Consider the following 12,803-nt stretch of genomic DNA (forward strand, 5'->3'; position numbering starts at 1 on the left):
CTACCAATGAAACGAGATATTTAGGGCGCCCTCTATTGACCCTAATTGAACGGTCTCTTGATTATCGTCTACCATCATGGGTATGTTCATGCAAATTATGGTCACAAATATCCATCATAATCGTTGTTTTATAAATACTTAATGATGATTTAGACATCATTTTGCGAATTAATGTTGTGTAAACTTCACATTGAATTCATTTTGTTGTATTAAATATCGTTGATTAAGTGTTGTTCTTGTGTTTAATTTTCTATAAGTTTATGCGTTGAACGGTGTATTGCGGAACCGTGTATTGTAATTTACGTAGTGAGGCATTGGATACACAACGAATACGATTTATTTATCGTTTACAAATTATTCGTGTTTAGCCTTAGGTCTGTCATTTAAACACTTAATCGTTATCAATGACCGGCCATCTTATTTTGGTCAGAACAAGGTTGACATTTTGGTATAAACTTGTTACTTTTTTTACATTGATAAGGCTGGCTGGATGGGAGGAGTTTCAGAATCGGATAACTAACTGCACGGTTTTAAAAACCTGTGTGTTCTTGTCGTGTCACATGTTTTTGATGTGGTTCTGCTCTGAAAAAGATTGAACTTTGGAAATGCAGAGGGAGGCCAGGATGTTTCTAAAAACCTCTGACTTTTGGCACAAGCGTGACTAGCTCAGCTTTTATGCTGACTGTTTTTGTTTTTGTTGTTTTCCTTTTTTTGGGGGGGGGGGGGCTGGAAATGTGGCTGTCTGATTTAGGCATCTTTTCCTATCTTTTTGGATCAAGATCTGATCCGTTCAGTGTGGACAAATCGTTGGAAATCTTTCCATTTCCGGCCACCTCTTTTCCGCTTTTTTTTTTACAAAAAAAAGAAATGTCTCATTTTATTTTTTATTCATATTATAGGGCCTATATACTTTTTAGTTTCATAAAAAAAAAGTGGTAGGCCTAAGATACAGAGTCTTTTCCAAAATTATTTCATCTTATTCATGCAAAATATTTCAAAGTAGAGTAATCAAGATTTTCTTGGCTTTAAATGATTGAAAAGAGGCAAAGCATCTACTTTAAGTAAACAGAACGTAGTAATTCACAACCAAGATATCTGTCAATATTCGTGGTGAAGTTGAAACTCCAGACATGATGTTAAGTTACAACTACTGAGGCAGAATGATGCAAACGATTAGTCTTTCTGAGGGCTGCCTGCCGTATTGGCATTAAAGGTTGTTCCATTGAAGACACGTCATAGTTACACTGACTGCCACAAGTTCAACTAATTTTTATCCAAACGTAAGTCTTGCTACATAGACTCTTTTAATCATATTTTTATTTTTTCCTCCCGTCGACTTATCCAGGTATCTCCAGGGACAGGTGGCACAAAAGACGAAAGACTGGTGGCCGTCGGGCCCCTCTTCGTAAGAAGAGAAAGTTCGAGTTGGGTCGCCCGGCTGCTATGACCAAGGTATACTCAAATTTAGTTCTACAGACAACACACTCCCACCCCACTCCCAAAAGAGTGTACTGTGGTTGGCAGTCTTCTGGTACAGCGGTAGTTGCAGGCTTCGATTTATAGATAGCCCCAGAATACTAGATCAGGCCTCAAATTTCCCGATTTTTAGGGCAAGGCCACTTTGGCCTTGAATTTGTCAAATTTTGAAAGGGCACCAAGGCCATGGGGTAGGGCACCAAGGCCAACTTAAAATTTCAAAAAGGGCATCAAGGCCATAAAAAATAAAGATCATGAAACAATTTCTGTTCAGGTCCATGAAGGCTATTTTAATGAACCATTTCATTACTTTTGCTTTCCTTTAACAAAAAAACATCAAGTATTTTTAAATGTATTTAATTTTATTGATTAATGGGAAGTAAAAGTATGCATCCATTTTTTGTTGCGATGGCCAGACGTAAACAATGAACTGTCACTTAACTGTGTGCAGCGGAGATTTTGTTGCGACGGCCCGGACGTAAACAATGAGCTGTCACTTGACTGTGTGCAGAGCGGAGATTTATTCAACGGACATACATGTACATGTACCATACATGTACATGTACCTTCATGTACATGATGCGTGATTTACGTAACATGGCCCACGTGCACAAACATGTACGAGTACCAGTGAACAAGCACAATACCAGTGGAATAGGCGGACGCCCAACCTCGAATGGAACCGAAATTGTGATTAGCTGGTACCCATCATGGACAACCTTACGTGGGTACGCGTGTTGCAAGATGAGTACCAGTGCGATTGTTCTCAAATGGTCGTTGCAAGTACATCCGGCCCGTGTATAAACTTCGAGTACACAATGTCTATATGGATGCACGTCTGTCGTTCGTTAGTTCTGCATCGTGCACACACACACATGCACTGCATGGATATGCTGCCGTCCGTTTAAATTCCGTGTGATGAGCATTCAACCGACCGCGCTCTGTGTGCGTGTATTAATATAGAATGTACGTATGTAAGTGTGTGATTTTATGTGCACACAGACGGATGGTGGTGTATCAAAACATAAATTTTGATCTCAAAAAGGGCACGGCGGCCATCAGAGAAAAAGGGCACGGCCTTTTTGGCCGCGAAAATGTCCGATTTTCTCGGGGCACCACGGCCAGTAAGCAGGGCACCGGCGGCCATGGCCGTCGTGGCCGCCGGGAAATTTGAGGCCTGCTAGATTCAATTTTGGTGGGCGGAATGATGTATGTTTGATTAGTCTTTCCGAGGGACTGCCTACTAGGCGGCTCCGTTGAAGACATAGTTACACTGACTGCCCCCAAGCTTGATTTAATGCCACAATGACCCACTATCTAAAAGCTCTGCTATAGAAGAGAGCATTTTTATCTGAGCACAGGTCAGGTGTTGGCAGGAAACCAGTCCTGAGTGGTCAATGCATTGTATTTTGGTTGATTACCCATTCTTGTTTTGTGGACATGGCAAAAGTTTTGACTGTTGATGTCATTGTTTGGAAACTGAAAAACTGGTATTGGAACTTCACTTTTGAGATGTCCCGTAAGTAAGAGTTTGTGCTCAAGCACCCTCGAAGTGTTTTTCTACAAAATGTACCTTCTTCCTAACGATTCTCATAAATTCCTCTCATTTCAATTCTTCATCATTCTGCAGATTGGTGCCAAGCGTGTCCATCTTGTTCGATGCATGGGAGGCAACATTAAGTTCAGAGCTCTCCGTCTTGAGCAGGGAAACTTCGCCTGGGGCTCAGAGAGTAAGAACTATCCTTTATTCGTTACATTACCTTTGTACTCTCTAACAATTCACAGCCCCATCCCTGCTGCCTACCCCTCAAAACCCTTACCCCATCCCACCCCCACCCCATAAAAAAAGAGGAAAAAGGGATCAAAAGAATGCACAAACGAGTGGTTTCATTCCTTAAAGGCAGTGGACACTATTGGTAATTAATCAAAATAATTATCATCATAAAACCTTTCTTGATTACAAGTAATGGGGAGAGGTTGATTGTATAAAACGAAGTGACGTAGTTTTCGAGAAAGAAGTAATTTTTCACGAATTTGATTTCGAGACCAAGTTTAGAATTCGAGGTCTCGAAATCGAGCATCTGAAAGCACACAACTTCGTGTGACAAGGGTGTTTTTTCTTTCATTACTATCTCGCAACTTCGACGACCGATTGAGCTCAAATTTTCACAGGTTTGTTATTTTATGCATATCGTCAGCGGTTTCACGAAGTAGCACTCACTGCTATGCCAGCAAAAAACAACAATCAAAGAAAACGGCCTCTGAAGTTGAACACTTTTTAGAAACCCGCCTCCCTTCAAAACTTCAAAGTATTTCCATTTAAATTGTTCAATGTAGATACTTGATGACTTGAACTTATCAATTAATCTTATTTTGACTCATTTGCATAATTAACTATGAAACTAGACACAAGAGAAGATGCGTGCTACTTCGTGAAACCCAAAAAGTGCAAAATATGTCTTTTTGCGTTTTCACGAAGTAGCACTCGCCTATGCTACAACACAGCATTTTGTATTGTTTTTTGAAACTAGGTCAGCGCGCGCGCGCGCTCACACAACTTGCGTGCTACTTCGTGAAAACGTTTTTACCACACTTTGACTCGAGTGCGTGCCATGCATACAACGGTAAACAGGTTCGGGTGCTACTTCGTGAAAACAAAAAATGCCACGTTTGTGCCAAAATTGAAAACACTAATTAGCTTAATTAAAAAAGTAAAGCTGTCTGAGCTTCGAAACATTATGGAATTGTAGGTCTTCGTGCATTATCAACAGAAATGTAAAAAAAATAAAAATGTGTAAAAAAATCCTTAAGCACGTAGAGTGCTACTTCGTGAAAACGCTGACGATATGTTGAGGTATACCAACGGTGGAGACTATTGATTGACAACTACCAATAGTGTCCACTGTCTTTGAATAGCCTAGCCCGTCCTCCCCCCCCCCCCCCCACCCACCCCAAGAAATAAAACTGGCTTTACCACAGCTTGCCCCTCCCCCGCCAGCAAGTGAAAATGTGTGGTTATGACACTGTACTCTAAACATTTTGAATTCTCCACAATCCCTGATACGTTGGTGTGTTTTGCCAGCAGAATGATGTTAAAGATTAGTCTTTCAGAGGAGACTTTAGCCATTCTTTGGTTTGCTCCAATGATGTTTTGTCATAGTTACACTGACTGCTGAATTTCACCAAAGATAAACTGATTATTGTCTAGTTTAATTTGTCACAAATTAATATTAACAATTGGTTCATGCTGAAATTAACCTTAGATAACACAGACTTGTTGTCCTGTTTGAGTTGGTGAGAATGATAATAATTTGTTCCCATGTTGGACAAGTTCCTGTTGGCCTACAGACAAAGTACAAGTTTCCGCTGCTAATTTGTCACTTGACATGTAAGATGGTATTGTGATGTCGGCGATGCTCAAGGTCGACTGTAAAAATCCATTCAAATACGCACTACAATAGAGATAAGAATGCTCAAGTAAATTTTTTTCAAAATTAAAACCAGCTTTAAATTTGTTGTTTCACCAGATGAGAGATTACTTCGTTAATCACTTTTCCCTGAAAGTCGGTAGATCCGCTAGAACAAAGAAACACTTCAAAGCTTTTTAAATAATTTTGTATTCTTCAAAATATTAGGTTAATAAACTGTCTTGTCCTCATCCCTTGCCCACAGACACTGCCCGCAAAAGCCGTATCCTGGACGTAGTCTACAATGCCAGCAACAATGAGCTCGTCCGTACCAAGACATTGGTGAAGAACTGCATCGTTCAAATCGACTCCACACCCTTCAGACAGTGGTACGAGGCCCACTACGCCCTCCCCCTCGCCCGCAAAAAGGGTGCCAAGCTGGTGAGTGTTCTAATGGAGAAATACAGGCATACAACTTCTCAGCTGATGTCCTCTTTTTATTTTCTAAATTGTACCATAGAAACTGAAAAAACACTGGTCAAAACAAGTGTGAACAGCCATTTCCTCTTGGTGTCATGCCTTAAAATGACCACCCTCCTCCCTAAACAAAGTTAGCCTGCCCCCCCCCCCCACCCCCACTGGTCATGTCCCTGACCTTTAATACATTATCTTCCCAGATACGTTAGTGTGTATTGCCGGCAGAATGATGTTAAAGATTAGTCTTTCAGAGGAGACTTTAGCCATTCTTTGGTTTACTCCAATGATGTTTTGTCATGGTTACACTGACTGCTGAATATTACCTTGAATAGACCAACCTATTGTCCTTGTTGATTTGGCGATAATAATAATATTCTGTTCAGGTTGTGTATGTTCAATTTTTCAACACCTTTTGCGCATGATGCCATTTAAGAACGGCCTTTGGCCAGAAGTAACAAAAGGCGGTACACAACCACATCTGCTAATTGACTGATTACAGAACAATATAGGGTGCTCCAAAGGTGTCCGTGCAGTAAAAATCATCGTGTCATAGTCCAGTGCAGACAAATTTAGTGTGACACATGTCATCTGATCTAATGAAGCCGTTATCTTTATCACATTTATGCAAGCCATTTAGGTCCAGGCTTGATACTTCACGGAAGCATCGAAGGCGATTGCCTCCATGCCCCCCTGGTTATTGCCTTGGCGCCCTTGAAGTGCTCAAAATGGAAATTTACAATTTCAATGAAAATTTACAATTTCCTCAGAAGGTGCCCTTTAGCAAGGGCAAAATGCCCTGGTGCCTTTGCCCTTTCAACAATGAAGCATACAAGGTCACATCTGATCGTTAATTTACTCAGTTAATTGTTTACTTATTTTCATTGTCACTGTTTTAAAACGTTACAGACCGAAGCAGAGGAAGAAGTCCTCAACAGGAAGCGCTCAAAGAAGGCAGCCAAGAAATACGAGGAGCGTAAGAAGACAGCCAAGATCAGCAGTCTCCTTGAGGATCAGTTCGGCACCGGTAGACTGCTAGGTAAGGATTTTCTCAGCCTCTCTCCACTGAAACACTCACTATTCCCCTGAATACTACACTTTTAAGTTAACCCTTGCGATCTTGAACCAATCAAAACGAAACTGCAAGTTTAGTTTGAATGATTCTGTTGAACTGAGGACTGCATTTGTAAACTGGTTATGGTTTATATGGGTTCTGGTATACCACTGTAATCAGAATCAAAAAAATTTGGTTGGAGTTTCATTGATGGAGGCCCGCATGTTTAGTTTTTGAATGGCAAAAGTACCACCCGCATGTTTAGTTTTTGAATGGCAAAAGTACCACCCGCATGTTTAGTTCTTGAATGGCAAAAGTACCACCAAGGCACTAGGTAAAGGGCACCCTATCAGGAAATTGTAAATTTCTACTGGAGCATTTGATGGGCACCAAGGCTATGACCATGGGCATGGAGGCAATTGCTTTCGTTGTATCTTTTGGGCCTGTACAACACTTGACCCTTGCCCACCAAAATCAAACTGCAATGTTTGATTTGACTTTGTTGGACTGATGACTGAATTTGTAAATTGATTATGGGTTACATAAGTTCAGGCATACCACCGTGATCAAAATCTTACCAGTTGGGTCGAGCTTGATATGATGTTGAAATTTGTTAAAAGGCAGTGGACACTAATGGTAATTGTCAAAGACTAGCCTTCACAGTTGGTGTATATCTCAACATGCATAAAATAACAAACCTGTGAAAATTTGAGCTCAATCGGTCATCGAAGTTGCGAGATATAATAATGAAAGAAAAATTACCCTTGTCACACGAAGTTGTGTGCGTTTAGATGGTTGATTTCGAGACCTCAAGTTCTAAATCGGAGGTCTCGAAATCAAATTCGTTGGAAAATTACTTCTTTCTCGAAAACTATGCCACTTCAGAGAGAGCTGTTTCTCACAATGTTTTATACTATCAACCTCTCCCCATTACTCGTTATCACTTGAGGTTTTATGCCAGTAATTATTTTGAGTAATTACCAATAGTGTCCACTGTCTTTAAAGAGTGTGGAATGATATTAGTAACTGTTTCCACAGAGTTAAGGCTGGGTATGCTTTACAAAACTTACAGACATCAAAACCTAGTCCCACTGGTTTTTCTCTAATTAAAAACCCAGAATTGGCATTTATCGAAGCAAGAGACCGAATTGTGAGTTTTAAGCTAAATATTTGTGTAGACTTGGCAAGCCATGCTAATGTTTAGCAATGAGACTTGTTGAATCTTATACAACAAGGTTCTTCGAAGTTCTTCAAGGTTCATGGTAGCTGAAATCAGTGCAAAATCAATAAGGGAATAAACAATCGAAACCAATAGATTCATTTTTGGTGGGCGGAATGATGCAAACGATTAGTCTTTCCGAGGGACTGTCTGCCGTATTGGCATAAAGGCGGCTCTGTTGAAGACACGTCATAGTTACACTGACTGCCCCCAACCTTGATTCAAGAAATCTCTGTAAAATTTATTCTGGTGCCCTTTGCTTCTGATGTTTCAGTTTTTTTATTAATTTTGCTGAGTGTTTCGAAATAGGAAACCTGATATATGGCACTCCACAAATGCATGTTAGATTGATTGTAGTGATTAACTGACGGTTTGATTTATTGATTGATTGGTTGAGTTATTAAGTAAATTGAATAGTTAGTTTTTGACTGATTTATTGTTTTATTGATCGATTGATCGAGTTATTGGATATGATCGATTTGTATAAGTGGTGTCTAATGAAACGTTAATGATAAAGTCTTTAATACAGTAAATTGTGTTTAGTACACATTTGTAAAACTTAAGAGATTTGATGGTTGGTTGACTTATTGATCGTTGAATTCTTTTGCTGACTGATTAATTGATTGAGTTATTGATTAAGGATTAGATATGATTGATTTATTTGTAAAAGCTGTTTTCTTATGAAACTTTAAATGTACAAGTCTAACAGGTTAGGTGTTGTGAAGTGTTTTGTAAAACTGGCCATGTCATTCCATACCTCAAAATAACCCAAGACACTCACTGCAATTTCTGTGGTGCCCTTTGCAAAGTTCCAAAACAAATTAAAATGTTCCTCATAAAAGTAAAAATATCAGAAGGGAATTGTTGTGCCCCTTCAAGATAAAAACTTTAGGCCTATCGTTGTACAGACCGTTGTCTTATATCTTGATTTTTTTGAAAAACTTTCTGACACATATATTCTTCCTACTTTAGTTCGGTTTCTGAGTTGTTTTGCCTTTGAAAAAAAGCCCAGTAAATGTGATTAATAACAGCCTGAAGAGTGAGTCTCTTATAGAATGCACTGTGTGTACACATAGGTCAGGCTTAGTACGTGATAAATTCATCCATTTTTTTTCTCAAAAGACTAACTGTCATACCTGATTTTTTGGATTTTTTATCTTTTTCTGACAGCTTGCATTTCATCCAGACCAGGACAATGTGGCCGTGCTGACGGATACATCCTGGAAGGCAAGGAGCTCGAGTTCTACCTCCGAAAGATCAGATCCAAGAAGGGAAAGTAAGCGGCGCAAAACAATCAGTGTTAACTGCTACAAAAACACTCTAAGAAAGATGCCACACATACATTATAGTTATTACTACAGAGACAGCAACTGAAATAACAGCTGTGGTTATGACTGTGGCTTGTTTACTACAGCCATAGCCAAAGACGCTTGTTTCCGATACTTCACTCTGTGTAATTGTGTTAGATTGTCCGGTGAGGAGATACAAATAAAAATAAGTCATCAACTTTGCAGATTAAACCTGAATTTTTGTGTAATGTGCGTTATTTTTATAGTGGTGTCTTATGCAGGAATGTGTTTGGTGAGACCCCTGTAAACCATGTTTAGGGAAAACCTCACTGTCTTTTAATATCTTAAAGAAAATGATAAAAAAACTTAAAAGCTTATCATTGGTTTTCACGCCTTGAAAACACGTTTTTTCCATGATTTTTGTTTTTATCATGTTTTTCTCCATTGATGCAAGGAAACTATACCGTACATGTACTATTAAAAAATATGTTACTGTAACAGTGATGCAAGACATTTGTTGATAAAAGCTCCCTCGTGCGTCAAAAATATGGTCAATTAGCGAGATGTGAACCCTCTAATATAAGACAGTCTTTGTAGTACTACACTCTTGAACATGAACACTCTCTTTCAAGTGGGAGGCGCAAATCTGTCAATGATGGAGTCTGATGTGAGAAGCCTTTATGGCTTGGGGTGCGGGCCTGGTTAAGGGCATGGGAAATTTTGCATTTTAGATAATCTGTGATGCAATCCAGGGCCAATTTTGAGGGGGACATTTGATATAGTGTCCCCCACCCTTCAAAAAGTTGTGTCATCCTTTGCGCCCAAGATGAATGCTCATTGCGCGGGACACGGGGTTTGGTCTTCCACAGTGCAATACTTGAGCTTCATGATAAATGTGGTCAAAAGCATGGGGGGACATTTTATATTGTGTCCCCCCACCCTTCAAAAGATGGGGGGGGGGGCATGTCCCCCTGTTCCCCCTTCACTCCTGATAGACGTCCAGTGTCTTTTTAACTTTGTCCGGATTGGTCTTTTTCCGGGTTCCTGAAGGCTGACCCTTTCTGGGTCAATAGCACTAGGATTCAGAAAAAAATCAATGATGTGTTCGGGTGGTTTAAACCGAACACTAAACTTGTTTGAAAGAGGTGCCTATGTAATGATTATGATTATCTCTGTGAAAAAAATGACCCACAAAAAAATGGATAAAACTGACGCAAAATCGAATCTATAAAAATGATTTTGACTCATGGTTTTATAGCAACTAATCGTTTTTGCGGACCACTACAGTTCTAAGCAAATAATATGCCATCAAGAACAAATCATGTCAAGTGTTGACCTCGGAATGTAGGAACAAAGTACACTATGTGTACTCGTGTACGTATACACAGTTATGTAACAGTGATGAAGAATGTTTTGCAGAGAAAAAAGAAAGATTTACACCATTAAAATGTATTATTCTAATTATTATATTATTTTCAATATTGTTAAGTGGATAAAAAGAGCAAATTTTGCCTTAAGCCTGTTTTGATTTCTTTTGAGCAACATAAAGCAACATTACGAAAGTGCTATGGAAAACATCACCCGTAGTGTAAGAAAAGTGACAATAACCTGATCTATATAATTTTATCACATTTAAATGCGGGTATCTTTTTGATTCGTCTCCACATTTCTCTCATCCCGTAAATTGGGGTTGACATAACTATTACTGGCTTTTACGTCAGTTTTAAGGGTCGACCTGGCACCAGCAGCAGATCTCGAGGCTGTAACTGATGCGGAGGTTCTGCCACTCGACCTCGATGCCGACAGCAGCGGTTGCTTTCGCCACAGCGCCCTCACGCGTTGGTTCAAGCAAAATGCGATGAAGATAAAGACCCCCTGCAGCGTATTGATGATGACGTTGATGTAAGAGAAAACCACGTGGTTAACAGCTTCGGAAACGAATGCGAAAATCCACGTGACCCCGAACAACAGAATGAGCTGCATGGGGTAAAACAAAGTTTAACATAGTTATGACAGATGGTTTTGGCAGGATTTGAATTTGACTATGTGCCCTTGTCTTTAGCCGCTTTCCGGAACCTGTGATTTCATTGGTACAATGACCATTGGATATTAACTTGCACATGTGTATTATACAGGGTGCGTCGACCCCGGGGTGCTCATCCAAGTGGCGTATTTTATTTTTTTCCAGGACGAACGACTTGGGCACTGATAAAATTACCCCACGTTCGTACTGGAAAAGTCGCCTATTTTTTGTTTGGCAGGACGATTGTGTGCAGATATTTACCCACGTTCCACCTGAGAAAAAATACGCATCACGACGTGACCCTTCTCGTCGTGACGTCAGAGCACCTCGGGCCAGCCCCAAGTGGATAGGGTCACTTGGGATGGCCCGAGGTGCTCTGACGTCACCACGAGAAGGGTCACGTCATAATGCGTTTTTTTTTTCCAGGTGGAACGTGGGTAAATATCTGCAGACGTTCGTCTTTGTAAAAATAGGGGACTTTTCCAGGACGAACGAGGTAATTATCAGTGCCCACGTTCGTACTGGAAAAAAAAATTAAATAAATAAAAAACCCGCCACTTGGATGAGCACACCGGGGTCGACTCAGGGAAGCTAATCGAACACACCTACAGTTTGGAATAATGGGTCTGCAACTGTTTGCTACTGTGCAAACTCTTATCGAAGACCGAAATGTAGGTCTATAGTCAAGGCGCTATGATGTACATTTTTACAGAAAGAATATTAATTTAATGAAGTTATGAATTCTTCGACCCGGGTAGCACCATGTAAGGGTTTACAAAAGGTGCTACCCCGATCAGCAGCCACAGCCCGGAACACCGGTGCGAACCCCTTCTAAATCTCTCTTCGAAAAGTGCACCTGCCGTTGATTTCACAAAACTCTTCTTAACTTGAGACTAATCTTATAGGACTTAGGACGAGTCCCAACACTGCACTGTAGCATGGATTAATCCTAAGTTAGGACGAGTTACTCGTCCTAAAGACGAGTCCTAACTCTTTGTTAAATCGACCCCTGGTTCTTTACAGGGCCAACGGCTTAATACGTCCCATATGCATCCGAAGGACGAAGCAATGGTTACGTGTCTTGCTGAAGACACGAACACACACTCTGCTGATCAGAAACAACAGAGTTTGATTTCGGTGCTCTTAATAACGCTCGGCCACGGCATTTCCACAATAGGCTGGATATCCCGTGCACATGGTTCGGTTCAGTTCAGTTCAGTACAACATTTATTTCCAATTCCTCAATCAATATAAATACAATGTTTACAAAGTGATACTCAATAATGAGAATGAAAGTTAAAACAAGTTTATGGTTATGGTTATTATGTCTGGGGTTGATTTCAAAAAGGTAGTCCTAATTAATAGGACTAGTCCTAGGCAATGCTAAGAGATAGGACTGGTCCTAAGTTAAGACCAGTAACTCATCCTAACTTAGGACTGGTCCTATATCTTAGCATTGCCTATACTAGTCCTAAGTTAGGACTACCTTTGTGAAATCCACCCCTGGGTCTTTAGATTTAAGATTGTACAAAAAAAAGCTTAAAAAAAACGTTTATAAATGTTGAAAACAATAGCGAGGTTTAGCTGCATTACGTGAACTTGAACGTCACAAAATCAATATTGACATGTTGTTTCTGGGTGAGGTCGCCACTTATGGTTGTTTTTTTCGTGCCCGCGTATGACGTTTGGCGCATGTACGTCGTACCTGACGTATTTTTGTTTACTTCAAGTGTGCTAGAAACGTGAGATTGTTAACAATGCACTTATAATAAAGGTTCTCGGTCAAATTCAGCAAATGAGCAGTCAATTTCATTTCCGTGCGTTCGAATTAAAGCTGTTTTGCCTCTCCAGTTGTTATTGC

At 40.1% G+C, this 12,803-nt stretch overlaps 2 protein-coding genes across 2 annotated transcripts in view; one reads left to right on the plus strand and one right to left on the minus strand.

Annotated features, from left to right (window-relative positions):
• LOC117300646 (40S ribosomal protein S8-like) lies at window positions 1–9,156 on the plus strand. The gene is made up of 6 exons (XM_033784336.1): window positions 1–80; window positions 1,346–1,452; window positions 3,107–3,206; window positions 5,149–5,324; window positions 6,267–6,396; window positions 8,801–9,156. Exons 1-6 carry the CDS (start codon window positions 77–79, stop codon window positions 8,908–8,910), a joined length of 627 nt encoding a protein of 208 aa, XP_033640227.1. The 5' UTR covers window positions 1–76; the 3' UTR covers window positions 8,911–9,156.
• The window catches only part of LOC117301092, a 20,390-nt gene continuing 16,612 nt past the window's right edge, over window positions 9,026–12,803 (minus strand). The window contains exon 10 of the mRNA XM_033784975.1: window positions 9,026–10,896. Coding sequence (XP_033640866.1) covers window positions 10,552–10,896 — 345 coding nt within the window. The 3' untranslated portion in view covers window positions 9,026–10,551. The remainder of the gene's footprint in view (window positions 10,897–12,803) is intronic.

Source organism: Asterias rubens, chromosome 16, assembly GCF_902459465.1.
Source record: "Asterias rubens chromosome 16, eAstRub1.3, whole genome shotgun sequence".
In the NCBI taxonomy this organism is placed as follows: Eukaryota; Metazoa; Echinodermata; class Asteroidea; order Forcipulatida; family Asteriidae; genus Asterias; species Asterias rubens.

Coding starts and splice junctions, on each gene's coding strand:
- LOC117300646 (XM_033784336.1), top strand. Junction 5,325..6,266: donor GCAAAAAGGGTGCCAAGCTG/GTGAGTGTTCTA, acceptor AAAACGTTACAG/ACCGAAGCAGAGGAAGAAGT. Junction 6,397..8,800: donor CGGCACCGGTAGACTGCTAG/GTAAGGATTTTC, acceptor TTTTTCTGACAG/CTTGCATTTCATCCAGACCA.